Source organism: Prionailurus bengalensis, chromosome A3 (assembly GCF_016509475.1).
Source record: "Prionailurus bengalensis isolate Pbe53 chromosome A3, Fcat_Pben_1.1_paternal_pri, whole genome shotgun sequence".
NCBI lineage: Eukaryota > Metazoa > Chordata > Mammalia > Carnivora > Felidae > Prionailurus > Prionailurus bengalensis.
The window spans coordinates 115,583,410-115,603,054 of record NC_057354.1 but is presented as its reverse complement, the minus strand read 5'-3'; the positions used below and the strand labels follow the sequence as shown (position 1 = coordinate 115,603,054).

The 19,645-nt window shown below is 52.9% G+C and overlaps 1 protein-coding gene across 2 annotated transcripts in view; it reads right to left on the bottom strand.

Moving 5' to 3' along the window:
- The window catches only part of GALNT14 (polypeptide N-acetylgalactosaminyltransferase 14), a 209,578-nt gene that overhangs the window by 39,297 nt on the left and 150,636 nt on the right, over positions 1-19,645 (bottom strand). For both annotated transcript variants that reach the window (XM_043604208.1, XM_043604207.1), the window contains exons 3-6: positions 10,851-10,949; positions 3,062-3,129; positions 681-746; positions 387-508 (exon numbers count right to left, since the gene is read on the bottom strand). In XM_043604208.1, coding sequence (XP_043460143.1) covers positions 387-508; positions 681-746; positions 3,062-3,129; positions 10,851-10,949 — 355 coding nt within the window. The remainder of the gene's footprint in view (positions 1-386; positions 509-680; positions 747-3,061; positions 3,130-10,850; positions 10,950-19,645) is intronic.

The following is a 19,645-nucleotide window of genomic DNA, read 5'->3' as shown; positions in this document are numbered from 1 at the left end:
AGGCCCAGTGAAAGTCTGCTGCCTTCTTCTCACAAAAGGCACTCATCAGGGCTCCCTTTCTGGAACCTTCTACTGTCTGGAAGAAATAGTGCTGGGCAGTTCTCTTGCCCAGGAAACTGCACGCGTCATCTATCAGCTGCCGTTGGCAGCCCCATTTGCGGGCCTGCCGTGGGTCACAGTGTGATACAAAGAACTGGTCCCGGGCCTTGCCCTGCCGTGTGACCGTGGGCAGGCCGCTCTACCTCAGCTTCTCCATCTCTAACGAGGGGACAGCAATCTGTCCCACCCCCCCTCCCAGAGGGCCTGGGGGGCATATGTGAAGTACTGGCCTGAGAGAGCCAAGAGGTGGGGGCTGTGGAATCCTGGCCTCAGTCAGCCTCACTCACCTCTTTGACTCTGTGCAGCAGGGGCTGGAGCCAGTCTCTGTTCACTTCACAGTGGCTGTCAAGGAAGGTCAGAGTGGTGCCCTGGGCAACACTGGCGCCCCGGATCCGGGACCGGACCAGACCTGCAGTGGGGACAAACGGGCAAGTGGATGCCCCCGTCCTTCCATCTTCCGGCAAGCTCGCGGGGGGAGCCACACGACACCCCCTGCACACTGAACATACACCCCGATGCACATACACACCCCAATCCCCGACATTCACGCTCCAAGGTCCTGCCCAGCTGCACGGACCTACCTTGCCTCTCTGTGTTGCGAATGCATTTCACCTTGGGCAACTTGATGAGTTGACTGCAGTCATCAGCTGTGAAGACAGAAGGTGACGTGGGGTGAATGCCCTGGGGTGGAGGTGAACCCGAAGAGTAGGTAAGTAAGGCAGCCCTACCTACTGTCCCTGCCCCCAGCCGCAGAGTCCTGTCCTGACCCCAGGGTGTTTGTGGGTTTTGGATGAGGCTGACTGATTGCTTCTATCAATATGCAAACATGGCCCAGTCCATGCAAAGTGGCCTCAAGGGAGGCCTCTTTGGAGCAGGTCACATAGTAGTACCTGTATGCTTGCTGGCAAGCACTTCCAGATGGGAATTCTTGGGATGGCCACCTGGAGACTCTTCTCCGTTTCTATAGACCATGAAAAGCATGAGACGAGACTCTTGCTCACTCTAGTGGGGTCTAGCAAAAGCTGCTGGGAGACCACACAATGGATGAGATGAATTGTGGCATTTCCTGTCTGATACTGGAGACCTTATCTGTCAAGTGATCTGTCCAGTGTATCCCATCACAGAACTGGCTTACCTCTCTCTCTACCATGCAGGGGAATGTGCCGGGATGGGCAGGAGACCCCGTCTTCAGCATCACCCCAGACCTGTCCTCTGGCTTGCCTGCCTGCCCCATTGCTTCCCTGACCCACCAAGTCTCTGAACTCCACATTGAGACCCCATCGTGTTGGTTTTGCTTCACTGTTTTACCACCCTTAGCCTCTCTTTGGCTCTGGACTCTATAGAGTGACAACAGAGACTCATAGAAGCTTCCTCTGGGCCAGGTACTGTTCCAAGCACTTTGAATGTGTGAACACATTTACTTGACTTTATTTTTTAATGTTTATTTATTTTTGAGAGAGAGAAAGAGGGAGGGAGAGAGGGAGAGAGCGAGCAGGGGAGGGGCAGAGAGAAAAGGGAGACACAGAATCAGAAGCAGGCTCCAGGCTCTGAGCTGTCAGCACAGAGCCGGATGCAGGGCTCAAATCCACGAACCGTGAGATCATGACCTGAGCTGAAGTCATGTGCTTAACCAACTGAGCCGCCCAGGCGCCCCGTGTTAACACATTTAAATCCTTACATAAACTGTATAATTATAATGATCTCCATTTACAGTCAAGGAAAGCAAGGCACGTGGAAGTTACTAATTTGCCTGAGGTACGTAGCCAGTGATTGAGTAAGTGATAGGTCTAGGATTTGAAGCTGGGCAGTCTGGCTCCGTCTGTGCTCTAACCATGAAGCTGCTCCGCTTCTGAGTGAACCCAACAGCATACCCTCCTCAGGCTCCAGTGCCAGGTGACCTGGTAGGACGAGTTTCTCCCCACCTCCAACTGCTTCCTCACTAGGGAAGGGAGATCAGCTCACCAAGTTTAAGTACTGAGAGTCCGATCTTATTGTTCTGGACCCAGTGCACAACTCACGTATGCATTACTCCCAGGGTTCTGAGGCCGTGCAGTGGGTGTGGGTGATAGCCTTCCTGCAGCAGACCCCAGGGTGGTAGTGGTTCTTAAGCCAGCTGCCAGCATGGGCACTCAGGGGGACAGATTCTACTCTCCTAGGACTTGGAGCTGTTCCCAGGGCCATTGCCTGCTTCCCCTGGTTTGTCACTGGAAAGAGGTGGCTCTGCCTGGAACTGCACCCAGGATGCTGGGATGATGGCTCTCATAGGAGGTGGCCCTACCAACCCTTGAAGTCTGAGGATGCTTCCCCAACTGTTGTGCCCATCAAACTCAATATACACATGTCTGAGGACACCTGCATGCTCTTCTGGGGGCAAGAAGATATTGGGGGGGGGGTGACCCAGGTTCTTTGATAGGACAACTTGGAAACGGTGATGACCAATGGCTGGAGGGTCAGAGGGCAGCTGCTCACTGCGTCATGGCCAGGTGATGGGATGCCCCACATGGCACCCTGCAGAGCCCACCCAGCGCCCCCCACAGGAATGCAAGGAGAGGGTGCTGCAGCCTATGCTCGGGCTAGCAGATTGTCACAGATACGAGTCAGGGACCCCAAGCGATGGAAACTGCTCTGGGTCCCAGGATCAATTCTCTGAAGGTTTCTATGTCCAGGATAGGGGACAGTGACATACATGTGTGTGCACACCTCCATGTGCACACGTACACACACACACACACACACACACAATCAAGGATCGACTAAATATACTGTGTAGGTCCTCAAATACCCACAGCAGAGGACTCAACAAATTGTTTTTAAATGTAAAGTTTATCTCCCTCCTGAGCCCCACATCAACACTTGAAGTCTTCTATACCTGCTACAAGCCTAGGCTTCCCTCTATCCCCAGAGAACCGTGGGCAGGGAATAGAAACCTGTGTCTCCAGAGCAAGGGAGCACTGATACTCACGGTCATTGCTGAAGTCATCCACCAGTATGATTTCCTGGATCAGATTCATAGGAGTGCGGTTCAGTACGCTGTGAGGCGGAAGGACGGGAGATAATTAGGACTTCTAGCAGCTAAACGTATGCACTAACCCGAGCTTTAAATAGACACCACTGTATTTGAGGAATGAAAACTGGGAGCAACCAAAGGGCTTGTGCAGTCACGCCGCTCACCTGTGCGCCCCTGGGATACAGCCCTGCTTTCCCCTAGTGAATGCCACCACACCCACCCAGCACCCAGAGAGAAACCCAGGAGTCCTCCTCAGCGATATCCCGAGACCCCACACCGAGTCAGTGACCAAGACTTGCTGGTCCCACTAGAAAAGGTCGCTCAAACCACTTCCACCTTTTCCACTTCTGTCCCGGTTCAACCTCTCTTGCCGGATTTTTTGCAGCAGCCATGACCTGCCCGGGCTGTCCTCTGGGGGCCTCCAGAGTGAGCTTTCTGAAGCCCGGAGCTGACGTCTCATCGTGCGACTTTCCTCACCAATGCAAACAAGTTAAGTTGACAAAACCTTCACTGTCTAGACCCAAATCCTCAGCACGCTCTTCACTGTCTGGAGACAGACCCCATTTCCAGCCTCCTCTCGCCTAGGGCCCTTATCGGGTGACATCCTGCTGGTTCTTAACTGAGAGCTGGGTCTGCCACACTGCCATGGCCTGATATGCCCCTTCTCTGTCGCAAGGACCAGTTCAACCTACTTCCTCCCCTAAGAGCTTTCCAGCTACTCAGTGAGAACGGATGGCTTCGGCTTCCTGAGGCTTCTATCATGCCTAACTCTGAGGGTTGGTTTTTGCTGGCCCCTCTGGGCAGAAAGGTCAAGTCTAGCCCAGGGGATCAGGGTCCTTGTCAGTACTGTGCTGCCAGAAGCCAGCTCAGAGCCGTGGCCCGCCATTCCCTCCAGGGATGGGTACTGCACACCTACTATGTGCTCAGCATTGCATTGGGTATACGAGGAACAGAGGGAACGTCAGCTCTGCCTGCCAGATGCTCAGAGTCTAGGAGCTATTTACTACAAGCTGTGTGATCTTGGGCAAGTTACCTTACGGCTCTGTGCAGTAAGTGGCCCCATCTGTAAAATGGGGATAAGAACAGTAGTACCTATTTCACAGGGCCACTGGGAGAATTCGAGAGAACATTTTTATAGAGCATTTAGCACAAAGTCTGGCTCGGAGTAGTTGTCTGGCACTATTTTTGTGCGGCGGGAACAATTCTGGGATTGACTTCATGTGCTGGTCTGTGCTGCCGATGTGCACTCACAGGGCAAGGCTGGATTTCTGGGTTCCCTCGGGGTGTCAGGCCATATTCCACTTCTGAACACCCCAAACCACGCAGTTCCTCAGACACCCTCAGGGCCACACCACCCACTGGGGGGTGCCCATGGCCTGGTGCGTGTTGGGGAGAGGGTTCAGCTGGTGCTGGGGGGGGGGGCACTGTGTGAGTCCCTCCTCTCAGGAGGGCCAATCTGAGCCCTGTTTCTGGTGAGCCGCCCTGTCTAAGCAGGATGCAGAGACTCTCCAGGAGGAGAACTTTGCCTGGAGCTACTTTTATTTATGTAGCCTTAATTCTCACCATGGCAACTGGTAGAAGGTGAGAGAGCAACCCCGACTCCAAGCCCTGAGCTGGCTGTTGGGAGGTGGGGACACGGAGGGGCAGGAGGTGGTGGGAGGAGACCCTTACCACACAGGATCAATTGACAGTCCCAAAGAAAACACACGCCAACCCAACGACCAGTCTCCTGTTCAGACAGGGAAGGGGGGAGGGAGGCAGAAAGAGGGGGAAAACCTGCTTGAAGAATACCCTCTAATGAGGTTTGATTAAGGCTGTAGCTTCTTCACGTGATTCCCCCCAAATCCCTGCCGGCTCTTTGAAATTCAAGAGTTCTCTTCTGTGAACATCAAAAGGTAAATCGCATGCAGCTCTGGGCTGGTTGAACTGAGAGATGATTAGCGAATAAAAAATGTCCAGGGTTTAAAAAAGAAAAAAAAAAAAACCAGAAATCGTCAGCAGTAAGTGCTAATTAGACCATTTCCTGGTAACACCTGGCTTGTTTTTTGCTCCCCTAATCAGAGCAATTGGAGTGATAGCGGGGGCTCCGTGAACGTGGCCCTGGATTGGGAGAGCCTGAGGTGGCAGGTGCTCTGGGCTCCTGGGGTGGCTGGTAGAGAAAGGTCAAGTCTAGCCCAGGGGCTCGGCCTGGCCCAGCTGGTCCCCCAGGGGCCCCCTTTCTGAACCACCGCTGCCATTCCCACCACCCAGACCCTGCTTGCTCCATTCCTGGAGAGCTGTGCTCTCCCCAGTCCGTCCGCCAGGAGGCTTCACCAGCCCCTCTGCCACCAAGCCAACTGTCCCTTTCCTCCAGCTTAGGAAAAGCCCGTCCCCCACTACGGCGTTCCATGCCCTTTCCACACAGCCTCCGAATGGGAGTGAGTGCTCACCTCACTGGCAGGCCCAGATCACACCCTGCCTGGGAATTATTCTAGAACTGAGTCTCCTACACACGGCTCACTTCTCTGCCAGAGGGCAGCTAGGCAGAGAGCAACTACCTACACCTTCCACAATCTGCCTGCCGAGCCCTGACGGCAGGGGCCCCCACGGAGCACCCTGGGAGGCGGCGGGCACGGCGGTGTGAACGGCGTGGGAGGCCGGGCGGCCCCCAGCATCTCCTAGCTGTGCCATCCTGAACAAGACGCCAGGCCGCTCCCAGCCTTCGTTTTCATCTGTAATTACATTTTCCTTGTAAAGGCAGGCGTTATTAATACTTGACCTACTTCACAGGCTCTTGTGCCTTATGAAATGAGGAAATGTATTTGAAATTGCTTTGTGAACTCTACGGTGCTGTATGCAGGCAGGGTTTCTCCAATGTTCCCTAAATGCCAGTGGGATGAAGACCTGAGGCGGGCTGACCATTGAGTCTGGACCTTCTGGAGTCAGGCTGACTTGGGTTCAAGTACTAGAGCTACATATCCACCATTTGCTGGCTTGAGAGCTTCAGTAGGTACTGAGTCTCCAGCACCACAACTTCCTCGGCTGCCTGAAAGGTGCTCAGCATGGAGCGTGGCCCAGGGGCTGCTTTCAGAATCCAGGTTATTGATAATAATGATGATCCTGGTTCTCAAAGTGTGACCTCAGGGCAAGCAGCATCTGTGCTGCCCGGGCACTTATTAGAAATACGAACACTCGGGCCCCACGCCAGACACACTGGGTTAGAATACCTGGGGATGGGACCCTCCAGGGGATTCTGATGCCTGCTCAAGTTTGAGAGCCCCTGCGTAACAACACTGCTGCGTCCCCAGGCGGGAGAGCATCAGGACCCCTGCCACTGTCCATTGTACAGGACCCCTCTGTGCCAGGCCCTGCCTGAACCCACTCACTCTTCTCCACCATCGTGTGAGGCAGTTATTACCGGTAGCTCTTGTTTTGCAGAAACGGAAACTGAGGCAGAGAGGTACAGGAGCTTGCCCAGGGCCACACAGTTTGTATAAGCAGAGTGGGCAAATCTGGCCCCGTGTCTCTTTTCTTATCCACCTTAACCTAAGAAGTTGTTCCCTCTAAATCCAGAGTTTTACCAAAAAAGAAAAAAAAAAAGCAACAGTAAGGAGATTCAGGGTATAATCATGCATGCTCCAGAGCCCCCGCAGGCAGTGTCGGGTTGAAGGACACTCCAAAAGGAAGGGGACAGCTCTGGGTCTCACATATACACAGGGACCCACTGCAATACCAGATAAAGATAAACCATTCCTTGGGGCTTGCTTCTGTCTCCTTAAGAAAAGAAGTCCCCTCACTGATCTGGGTTGTGACTCTCCCTGCCCCCATCACCCACCCCCATCATGCCACTGCCTAGCTCTGAGTACCTTCATGTACACCCTCCCAGCCCCCAGCCCTCACCCAGCTAACTCAGGAACTCAGGGGGCCAGAGAGCGAGGGCAGGGATGGGCAGAGGGGCGAAGGTTTAGTCAAGTGCTGGGGGGAGGGAGGGGGAGGAGAGGGTACATTCCATCCTCCCCTTGAGTGTCTTTCCCTTGTGAGAGCCTGGCAGCAGAACCATCAGAATTCTAGAACATTAAAGATGAAAGATACTTTAGAGAAGATCCTTTCACTGATGACAAAGCGAGATAGGAAGAGCTCCTCATTCAGTCCTGTCTCAGTGGCTGGTGATTTATTTGTGCATGAAGATAGGGAATGGAAGGAAGAGAATCCCAAGGCAAATAATACCTGGCCATGGAAACTTCTAGAAGTAATCTTCCTTGCTTCCCCCCCTCCCCTAAAATTCACTTCCACCATGCTTATGATATAAAAGCCTGTCTGTTCACACAGTTCTACCCTCATTCTGCTGTTTTCATATATCACACTTGGGTGTTATATCAGAAGTTCCTCAGAGGCAGGAAATAGGTCCATGGGCTCTCCTGGCAAAGTGCCCAGGAGTTTGGTGTGTGGTCTGTCACTTCATGGGTGTCTACTGAAAAGTATGGTGCTGATGCGCTGGTCCTAAGCCCTCTTTCAGAACACAGGGCACCAGGGCCTCGGGGGCAATGCTCATCAGGCTGGTGGACAGAGGCACTGGGTTACACCCTTAGCTGCCTCCCAACCTCCCCCCTTGAGCCAGAAACCTGAGTCTTGGCTCCTGTGCTTCCTAGCCCGGTGACCTTGGGCCTCTGTTCACGTCAGGCACCCCTGACTTCAAAAGTTCCAGTTCCGGATGGGACTCCGACTGGACTGAGGCATAAGGTGTTCTGGAGACCATAAAGCCCAGCATACATTTAAAATAGTAATGATATTATTATAAAGTATCATTATTACTATTGTAAAAGAGCAGCGAGAAGAAAAGAAAAACTGTGTCTTAGAGCTGAAAGGGAGGAGTCTACAGGGAGCATCTCAAGTGACCTTGAGAATATAAACACGGTGTTAGGGAACTATGGGGAGCCTGGGAGCCCCACAGGATAACACCCCCAAATGTTCCAGGTAATGTCTTCTTGTGGGAAATGTGGTAGAACTGGAAACATGAGGGATATTTTCATCTCCATCCTTACAGATGTGGTCAGTGATCTGCCCAAGTCACACAGCCAGGAAGCAGTAGGGGAAGGACTTACTTGACCCCAGGTCTTGTGACCCCAGGTACCCAACAGCCTCTTTTTTTTTTTTTCCAACGTTTTTATTTTATTTTTGGGACAGAGAGAGACAGAGCATGAACGGGGGAGGGGCAGAGAGAGAGGGAGACACAGAATCGGAAACAGGCTCCAGGCTCTGAGCCATCAGCCCAGAGCCCGACGCGGGGCTCGAACTCACGGACCGCGAGATCGTGACCTGGCTGAAGTTGGACGCTTAACCGACTGTGCCACCCAGGCGCCCCTCGACAGCCTCTTTTGAGAGCTCGCTCACCATGCAGATGTGGAGATAGCTAATGTTGCTCAAGCACCGACTCTATGCCCGCCACAGTTCTCGGTCCCTTGTCTAACCCAAAGCAACACTATGCAGTAGCTATGGTTATTATTCCCATTTTCTTGATCAGGCAACTGAGCCACAGGGAGCTTTGGTAAGGGGTGAATAAGATGCAGTCTTGCCCTAAAGGACTTCACTGAAGATTACACCTGGGAAAAATGCATTAAGTGCTAGAGTAGGGATTTGTAGTAAGAAGTCCAGAGGAAGGCTCTAATGGTGTGTGTGCGTGCGTGTGCGTGTGCATGTGTGTGTGTGTTAAGGGGTGGAGGTGCGTGGTGTCAGAGGACTCCTAGAAAGAAGAAGAGAGGCCAGCCTGGAAGGTGAGGACTCCTGCTGATCCCAGTGCCCTCGTGGAAACATCTGGCAGACATAGTTTGTTCCAGAAACCCTGCCTACCCTGCCCAAGCAGACCGTGATGGCCATGGGGCTGTGGTCTGGTGTTTTCAAAGTAGTCACCTTCGTTCCACCATGTCCCTGCTCAGCCCAGAGGCTGAGAAACAACGTTTCTCCCTTCACCAGAAAAGACTCAGGTAAATCGGATCACCCCATACCCCTGTTCCCCCCCCCCCCATATGCCCGCACTGGTTTACAAATCGGAAAGGTACTTTGTTAGTCTACTGCGAGACTCACAGTGACTCCTGACAGTGACTCAGGACATTTTCTGGTCAAGAGCTGAAGCCTTGTTGGGAAACCAAATGCAAACCTGGGAGCCTGGGGGGCGAATACAGAAGCCAGGGCAGAAAAGGCAAGCAGCTGGCCGAAGGAAGCAGCCAGCTGGTTGCCAAGGACATCTGGGCAGCAGACAGAGTTGCCCCTGTAGACAGGGGGAAACAACACATACTCGGGCAGTTCCCTCCTTGTATTTCTATGGGATGCACTGACCCTGCAAGGCAGACATTCATCATAAGTGACAGGTGGCACCGAAGACTTGGTGCCCGCCATCAGGGCGAGCCTGTCGCTGACTCCCTCCCATCACCCGGAGCTTCCCTACCTGCCCACAGCCAGGCACAGGAAGGTGTGGCTTAGTGATGGAAATGACAAGAGATTTCACCTGTTTGGTCATCCTCTCCTTGGCCCTCCCTCTCTGTGGGATCAGGTGACCATGCGATGCGCTGCCTTCCCGATAGGGATGGGCCATGTGTCCCAGGGGCATGGAGGTATCGCAGGCACTTTATCCCAGGGCCAACCCCAACACCTCTATCAGGGATGCTGAACACCACCACCATCCACAGCCTTGCCTATAGAGGCTGCTAAGAACTGAAGTCAGAGTGCAAGGGTTTGAACGCTGCTTCACCACTGTTAGCTGAGCAACAGTGGGCTTTGATTCAGTACTTCCAAGTCTCAGTTTTCTCAGCTGCAGAGTGGGTACAGCAGTGGCCTCCCACCTCCCCAACGGACAGCATGAGCCGAGGCACGTCTGCACATGAGGGGACCTCATGATCAATGGCTGCCATTACCACCTTCGAAGATGCCAATGCTGCTGGAGACTTGAAAGAGGAAGGAGGGCCGGATGGTGTTGGGGGGAGGGTGGGCATGGGGAGAGGACTCCAGAGTTATGGGAGGGACATGGCATGGGGAAGGGAGGCAAAACAACCAGGGCCAGGTCTCCAAGGCCCTGTCTGTGCTCTGAGGGCAGTTTGCTGGGAGCTGGCGCTGGGGCTTTTGCAGGTCACAGATTCATGCAGTCCACAGGCCAAGGTAAGGATGCACCTGTTACAGCAAGAGCGGACCCAGACTAGGAGCTGAGGGTGGGTGGAGAGGTGGAGTGGGATTGAGGCTGCAACAGAAGATACGCAGTGGGGAAAGCAAATATCAGCACTGCCTTCGAGCTTCTCTGCCGTGTGCTGCGGCTCCTGGCCACATGGAGGCTGTGGAGAGGCGTGGACTGGGACTTGCAGTGCCTGGCAGACCCAGGTTCTAATCCCAGCCCGATGCTGGGGTGGGGTATTTACTCAGCGTCACCCCTCAGCTCCCTTGTCAGCTGTGGAAGTTAGAGCTCATGTTCCAGAGACAGTCTAGCACGATGGTTAAGGGCAAGAGCTCCAGATCCTCTGTGGCTGCCACCGACCTCCAAGTTACCGACCACCTGGGGCCTCTGGCTATCCCCCTATAAAATGGGGTAAGAGCCGCCCTCACAGGAGGACGAAGAGCGACAGAATGGATGCATAACATGTATCAGACAGCACCTCCATGGAGTGGGACATGCCTGACATTCTTATCACAGGGCCAGCCTGCCAGTGAGCAGACCCGGTCTTCCCAAGGGCTGGGCCTCGAAGGGCTGATGGATGGATGGGGGGGGGGGGGGCTGTCTTACCTGCGGATGGTTCTGAGCAGGGTGGAGCGGGCCTCGTTGTGGAAGGTGATGATGATGCTGGTCGGGGGCAGGTCCGCACAGTACACCAGCAGGGTGCACCTGGGGAAGGAAAGGCAGGAGCACAAGTAAGACTTTTGGGGGCAAAGCAGATCTAAAGGGCTGGCACCAAGGGGCCAGGTGACTGGCAGTCGCCGGTATAGACAGATGGCTGGCATCTGGGAGGGCTGACCTGGTTGCACGGTGCAGATTAAGACCCCAGGGCAGGAAAGTTCCCAGAATGACTGAAGTTCAATTTCCTACCACCTCAGGGGAACTTGGGCTCGCATCCAAATTAAGTGAACGTGCAGAACAGAAATGTGGGATTTCTCGCATGCCCGAATTCATGCATGGAGGTTCCTGGTAGCCACACAAAGCCACCCCAGGTCCTGGGCTCTGCTCCCCGGTCTGTGTCCATCCCAGACAGAGCTCCCACCGTGTCCTCAGCCGGCAGCTCCAGTTGACTGCACCAGGCTGACCCCTCACCTCTTGCCACACACAAACATGGAAATCTGGTGTGTTTAACAAGGCAGAGCCCTAAAACCCTGGCGCAGAGACAATAAAACCCCATCTTAAAAAAGCATTCATTTCCACGTGTCCAGGATCATTTCGTATGACAATTACATCTGGGGTAATTTCAATTTAATACCTCGCTGCAAGTGAAAATTGTAGCCCGCAGCCCGAAAATTACTATAATAATGAAAATAAACCCGCCAAGTGATGCCGGTGCCACCAGGGACTATCCCTGGGTAACTGCTTCCTCCTGTTTGTCGCTCTTTCGGGGGCTGTCCAATTACGGGGAGTGGTATTAAATGAGGAAGTAAATAACAGACATTTGGTGAGTCAAACATGTCTTCATTTTCCAATTTCGTCCTAGGCTCAGGGCTTTGCATTTGGGGTCCAGAGATCCAAGGATGGACTCCCAGGGGACCGTGAACCCCCTGAAATTGTTTGCAAAGTCGGGTAGGCAAAGGTGCGGGTTGTAGCTTTCACTAGATTCTCAAAGAAGTCTGTGGCCGAAGACGCTTAATCTCAGTCCTAGGCCAGAGAGCCTGACGCCCCTGTGGCCTCCCTGATACGTGAACACGTTCCTCCAAGAGCAAACCCTAAACAGAACAGAGAAGGCTGGGCTCTTGTGCTCAGGGCCTGAGCAGATCTGGGTTTGGGTCACCCACCAGGAGCCAAGAATTGGGAAAGGAAGGCTCCAGGGGAAGAGACAGTGAAAAGGTAAGTCATGGCCTTTAGGCCTTCTCCTGCGGCTTCCAGAGAGACAACCCCTCACCACATCACGTCAGCTGTACCTACTAGGAAAACCCCCTGGAATTCACCCCTTCTCTGTCATCCCTGTGGGCCCGGCTCCGAGAGTCCTGCACCTTCTGTCCCTGCCAGTCACGTCCTGTGTGCCACATAGCTCCGCCCATGCCTTCCTCTGGCTTGAAGCCCTCAGTGGCTCCTGTTGCAAAAAGTCCAAACTCCCAACACAGCCCTCAAGACCTTCCACATTTGCAGCTCCCTATGTTGGCAGAACTCTCCACCACCACTCGCACTATGACTTCTGCATGGAGCAAAGTCCTTCCTCCCTTCTTCATCTAATGAGACCCTACTCATCCTTTGAGACCCTGAGCAATTTTCCCTTCTGCTGTGATGGTGTTCCACACTACCCCAGATAGGTAGTGACTTGTTCTTCGTGTACATGTCTCTCTTCTAGAGCTTCCTGATGGGACTGTCTCCCTCACTTGACTATGAGTTCCTCTAGGAAAGGACCCTTGTCTATCTCCATGGTCCTAGAACAAGAGTTAAGTATACTAGATGCCTATTCATGGGGAAAGGGAGAAAGAAATTCAGGAAATGCATTTCTAGGTCAACTGATGACTTAACCTTTGATGTATTTCAAAGGTGTGGCAGCCAGCCTCCCAGAAGGCTTCCAGGAACTCTCACCTACGGGTCATCGTGCCTTGTGTAGTTCTATCCCCCTCATTGAATCAGGGCTAGCTCCTATGACCAGCAGAATATGAGTGACAGTGGGTGACTTCCAAGGCTAAATCACCAAAGCACTGCCACCTGGAGGGAAGCCAGCTGCCGAGGACGTTCAGGCAGCTCGGCGGAGAGATGCCTGTGTGCAGAGGAACTGAGGCCTCTTGCCCACAGCCAGCACCAGTTTGCCAGCCATGTGAACGAGCACCCTGGAAGTGAATCCGCCAGCTCCAGTCAAGCCTATAGATGACAGAAGCTTCAGCAGCTCTAAGCCAGAACCGCCCAGCCAGGATGCTCCCGATTCCTGGCCCACAAAGACTATGAAGGTACGCCACGCTTCCTACTGTTTTTAGGCTGCTAAGTTTGGGAGGGGTGTGGTTTATTTATGCATTTGTTAGCTATCATGAAAAGAGAAGGAAAATGCCACGACTTGGTCCGCCGATGAGAAGAGCCCTTGACGTGGCCTATGTTTGTATACAGAGCTGAGTTTAAATTGGGAGCAACAAGGAAGGAAGAGAGCAGGCAGCTGGTTGAGGTGGACATGGTGGGGGGCCCTTGGTTGCTGTACTGCAGGGTCCGTGAGGGCACAGAGAGGATGGAGATACCCAGGCAGAGGGGGAGGAGGCAGTGAGCATGGGCAGCACCGAAAGGAATGAGGTGGATGTCGGGGAGAAGAATAACCATCTGTCTTCTGCAGGAAGCTAACAGAGCTGAGAGCTTTGCAGGACCTCCTTGTCTCTGTCAGAGATGGGGAGAAAGAGAGAGACTAAACTGAGTGACTCAGAAGGCCACTACTGCCAGGACTGTGCCAAGGGTCAGGTGCTAGGCACTGCCCTAGGGATGGCTTTCCCTTCCGTGGCCTGGGAGGCAAGGGGGCCCCAAACCCTAGCTTTAGTGATGTAAGTTATTTAAGGACAACTTGGTGCGGGAGGGTGGTAGTGGGAACAGCTGCTCAGAGAGCTTTTGGGGACAGAGACCCTTTCTCCTGCCTTGGCGACATCCAGCCCAGAGGCAGGCATGTTCATGTGCGACAGCCCAGCAGTATGGACACACACAATGCTTGGAGGGCACAGAGGCAGGCATCACTCTCCCCAGCTGGTGAAGTCTTCATGGAGCTGGAGGATGAGGTAGGGACGGACCGAGGGACATGGGGTATGGTGTCCCAGTCCCAGCACGATTCTGGACCTGCAGACTGAGTGCTGAGTGAGACAGGTCATAGAATACTGGCCTGGGAGTCATATGCTACTGACAACTGCAAACCCCCTCCTCCCCAGTCTGCTGTCTACTCATCTGTAAGACAGGTTGGACCCCAGGTCCTCCTGCTTAAGGTCCCCCCAGCATCAGTAATCAGAAGCTGTGATTGTCGCTAACAGTGAATAAAACGCAGTTAATCTGAAAGACCGTCAAAAAGACCATTTTCAGCTTAGACTCAGCTGTGTTGCTGGACATCGAATTTTCTTTTCTGAACTGTTTCCTCATCTGGAAAGTGGAGACAATGATTTTTTAACTTGTAGCGATCCTCCCCCCCCCCCTAGATTATCACTATGTTGTTAGGTAACAGTCCATGCTTGACAAAACGGTAACTATCATTATTTTCAATGTCAAGTTCAAATGTGCGGATGGCTCCTCCCATGGGGTAGTTCTGTCCTGACAGAGGGAGAGGGGCGCTGGGAGGCAAGAGGGGGCGAGAGAGCAAAGAATGTAGCATCAATGTTAGAGAGAGGAACCTGAGCTGTGATGTCAATGTGAATCCTGGATCTGGCGAAAACTGGCTGTGTGCCCTTGGGCACATCATTTGCCTTCTCAGAGCCCCAATTTGTCACCTATACAATGCAGACAAATACCTCCCTTGCAGGCTTGTCGTGAAGACCCCAGGCTGCACGTGTTTAACAGATGCTGAGAAGATGGTAGCTAGAATTATCATGACTATAGTGGCTGAACCTGCCTCCATGCACTGATCCACGTTTAGGGACCAGAACCTTGAACTCATGGTTCATAAAAGGAAGGGGCCTTGGAGACGAGCCAGTTCAACCTCTTAAACTGGGCAGAACTTGGTGGTGTGCCAGGCATTGGTGGGAGCCTGGGCCGTTGTGTTCCTGGACCTCACTCCCCTCCAGCCTCCTGTGCCTGCAGGATACAGGACAGGGGTTCCTCTCTAGGTGGGGCAGGAATCCCCTAAGCGCCCCAGCATGCACAACCCAGGTAGGGTAGGCAGCAGGGCAGAGCCTCACAACATGATGGCACGGGCAGCCTAGCCTGGCTCAGGGGACTTCAAGGCATCTTCCTTCTGCCCCTGGTCGCAGCACATCCACAGTCTCATCTGACCCTCACAACAGCATCTGAGAACCTCCACTCCACACAAGAGGAAAACTGGGGCTCAGGCTCTCCCTCAAGGCCACACACCTGGTGAGGGATTCAGAAGAGCTGAACACAGGTCCCGTGACTTTTAACTGCGATTTGTCTCTAGCGTCCTGCAGCCCCGCTTAGGGACAAGCACTAGGCACCGGCAGCAGCAAGGCAGAGGCTGAGAAAAATCCTTCAAACTGGACGCTGTGTGGAGAGTCAGCTCAGATGGCGGGCTCTCTGGGAGAGGGATCTAAAAGATTAATCAAACAGCAAGATCTATCAGGGACACCAGAGGAATGTCAAAAGCTGCAATGCTAAGATCTGGTACCCACAGACAGACAGGAAAGCTTGTTTATAATTTATTAAAGATTCAGGGGTTTTACTGGAGGGAAGAGTGAGTGAGCCGGAAAGATCGGGGCGGGGGTAGAGCCGGGAGGAAGGGCGGCCCATGCTGTGTGGGGAGACTGACGCCAGCCCGCCCGCCCGGGCTGCTGTCCCCATGGCCCCAGCACCTCCTGAATAACGTATGCTCCACTGAGCTCATTTCCCATGTGTAGTTTATTCTCTCCTGTTCCTCTCTTTTCTTTCTTTCTGAAAAATTCACCTGAGATTCTTGATTTCCCCAAGTTCAGCTGTGTCTCCAAGTGCTTCCTGAACCATCAACTTCTTGAGTGTTCAGGGCACTTACAGGCTGAGGACGCCTCCATAGTGGTTCTGAGATGCCGGCCCCGGGACACAGGTAGGAACTTCTCCCTCTTCCATCCCTTTCCATCACCAATCGCTGCTCCCCTGCTCGCCCTCCCCTCCCCACCCCTGCACCCCAACAGGTGCCAATGCGGCTATGCCAGAAACGTACTAAGCAACGGTCAGTTACCTCAGAAATGTAATGTTGTACACATGCCTTCTATTTTATTGCACAAGCTCGTGACACTGGCACTTACAGCTGCCTGTAAGTGGTGTGAGGATATCAGCATCATCCCCATTTTATCAGTGGGCAACAGAGGCTCCTGGTGGTCCTAAGTGTGCCTGCTATAAGGCTGGGGCCAGGTCCTCCTGAACATACACCTTCTCCTACAGCGTGCCATCCTTATGGAAGAAAAGACATGGTCATAAATGACAAACATTTGGGGTTTTATCCTGTAGTGTGGAAACAGGAGGGAGTGATGGAGAGGCAGATGCAGTAACTCTGAAGCAGAGACATAAGTATTTTTACCCAAATGTTGATGGAAAGGAAAAGCCACTGGACTCCCCTGCAACGGACATTGGCACCAAGTGTGAGAAGACAGACTCTTGAAGGCGGTCTGGTATCCCAGAGGGGAGACTGAGGACAGTTAGAGAAAGAGGAAAGGTCACGCAAATATGTGGCTTGATGTAATGGAGATCAAACAAGCCTGTGGGCGGGGGGGGGGGGGGGGGTGGTTGGAGGAGTGGGGGTGGGGTGGACACCCAGGGTGTGTCATTTATTTGGGAGCTTGGAACTTCACTTCTCTAAGCCTTAACTCCTGGTTTACAGGGATGACCTATCTACCTCAGGGAATGTTTTTAGACTACTACATAATGACCCCTACTGCCGGGCATGTAGTGAGTACCGTGCATAGTTAACACTCACCAAAACCCTCTGAGGGGCCACTGCTTAACGGACTCACTGCTTAACAGCTGAGGCACAGGGGGGCTGAGTAAGTTGCTGCAGCCAGTGCAGACATTTGAACCCAGGCCTGCCAGACATCCTTGTCACCAGGCCACTATCATCACCATGCCATAACATCTCCTGGCCAGTACTGTTCCAAGTACAAGGGTATCCATAAGCCTCCAGCGGCTGCTCAGGTCCCGCCTGCGCCCTGTGCTCTGTGTGGACCCATGTGCCCCCAATTCAAGTCACCAACCCAAGAAGCAGTTGCTACTGAGCTGGGACATAGCCGTCGCAGTGACCTGCCCAGAGGAGAGGGACAGGCTGCCGCTCCTGGGCCAACTATTGGTTGGGCCACCGCAGGGGAATCCCGACAGGGGCTCTCACTCACCGCCAAGGTGGAGCCCGTGAAGGTGTGATTTCCATGAGGCTCTGGGAGGGGCAATTCGTGAATACGTGTTCCTAAACGGAAAGCTGCTCCCCTCCCTCTGATTCCTTCAGACCCACACACACTGCAGAGGTCAGACTGAGGCAGAGAAACGGAATGGGCTGTCTTCTCTGTATGTTCCATTTCCTGAACTCTATGGCCACAAAGGCCAAGGGAAACACAGCTGTAAGACATAAAGTGAGGGTGGCACCAGTTTCCTGGGGGAACACTGTCCTTGAGGGAGCGACAGTCTGTGGATTCCCAGGTGCAGGGGCCTGTGGCACATCCTCTATCCCTCCCCAACCTTTGTCTCATCTCACCATGTCATGGTTCCAGCCCCGAAGAGGCCTCAGAGAGAATGCCATCTCTCCCCCTCATTCCCCCAGACGCCAACACCCACCCCAAAGCTGGTGCGTGTGAGGAAGAATGAGGAGGGCAAAGCTCTTAGCCAAGGGAGCTTTCCAGAATGTCAGCTGCCTAACGACAGCAACAGGGAACATGCCACCAGCGTTTACAATCACAGATTCCGTTTTCAGAGCTGAGACCATCCAATACATTCCTGGCTCAGTTCTACATAAGGAAGCCTGCTCCCAGGCATGAGGAGAAGGAAGATGGCCTGAAAGGTATAAAATGCCAAACCTCTGCCTGGCCTCTAGGTCCAAGCCCAAGTCTTTAGAAGAGAAAAATGCAAGCAGTATGAAAAGTATGACAACTGTAAAATCAGAAATTCCTTTTAATCTCATTTCATGGGCAACAGTGACACACTGTAAGGCATGAAATTTTTATTTCATGTCAATTTCACTGGGATTTCACATGCAGATTAATTTGTTCATCCACATAAACATATACTGCTCCTAGGTCTTGCCTCAGCATCTGTCCTCACTTAGTATTACAGAAATCCTGCATCGCATTAAAGGCACTTAGAGTCACTGCGATCTGCTACTCCATTATGCTGCCACACTTTAATTGGTGAACACTTTATTAAGTTCCTGTATTCTGGCAAGGGGTTTCGTGAGCCCTCAGGGCAGGGAAGCGAGCTGCCTAGAAACGTGGCTGGGTGCTGTGGTGGGCAGCAGATGGCCTCCACCCCCCAAGTCCTTGTGTAGTGCCCTGCTCTGGGAAGTGGGCTGACCCTGGGGACTGGCTTCTCAGGAACAGAATACAGCTAAAGTAACAGGATACTGCTTCTGTGATTAGGTTAGGAAAGACTGGGCATCCATCTTTCTGGCCTGCATACTTTGGTGAAGGAAGCTGCCATGTTGGGGAGTCCCACGTGGCAAGGAATTGAGCGTGGCCTCTGGTCAATGGCCTGTGAGGGACTGAATCCTGCCTACAACCACATGAGGGAGCTTGGATGAGGGTTCAGCCCAGTTATGCCCAGTTATGCCAGCGGCTCTTGCTGACTCTTGATCACTGTTTGTGAGAGCCAACAGTCAAGGACCCACCTGGGCCATGCCTGAATGCCTGGCACGCAGAAAATGAGATTATAAACATCCTTTTAGGCCACTAAATTGTGGGTAATGTGTTATGCAGCAATAGGCAAGGAATACAAGTACCCTTAGCTACCTGGAAAAACAAGTTCAGCAGCTGTTTGTCAGTCCACTGGGTTCAAAGGCAAATTCTCTTGGGTAGTTGGTGGAAGAGTTAAGCCATTGCATCATGGTTCTCCCCACAAAGTGCTCCCAGAGCCCCCACACCTCCATTCCACTGGATGATCTAGGTGTGGGTGCCCAGGAGACCCACATACAGAGAGACGTTCTCCAGTGGTACCTTTTGGGGTTCTTCCAATTTTTATAGATTCAGCTCCCTCAGCGGTTCTTAATATGAACCATACAATACATAGAAAATTGTTGACTCTCTTCTCACTTCTCCCATGGATGGTACATAATAGTAGCCTTCCAAATGCACGGAAGAGAAGTTAATTCAGTTCATACAATGGATGTCCTAGGGCTTTAAGGCTTAATTCTCTGGCAGAAAGGTTGACCTAGATGGTGTCGTGGACACCCCTCCATGAACATAAGGCCGTTTAACAGAGGACTTGATCTCGGGGTGAGCCTACTTAGGCCAACAAACGCTTTCCCTTGCACCAACATCATCATATTCCTGGTTGACTCTACCTGTCAGGCCAGCTCAGGGCCTGCAGTTCACTTCTGCCTCCTCAGAGTACCCTCCTTGATTTCTCGGCCACCTACTCCCAGCACAATCAGATTTCTAAGAAAACCTACATCTTGACCATTCTAGGGTACTTCCACCATCCGAGTCATTGCAGCCTGTAGATCAGAACAGTGTTCCCAGAAAACAGCACTGCAAGCCCATTTTCCTGGCAATGTAAGAGGGCCCCATAGGGTCTTTGCTGACAACTGGGAAGTTAACTGGGGAAGGAGA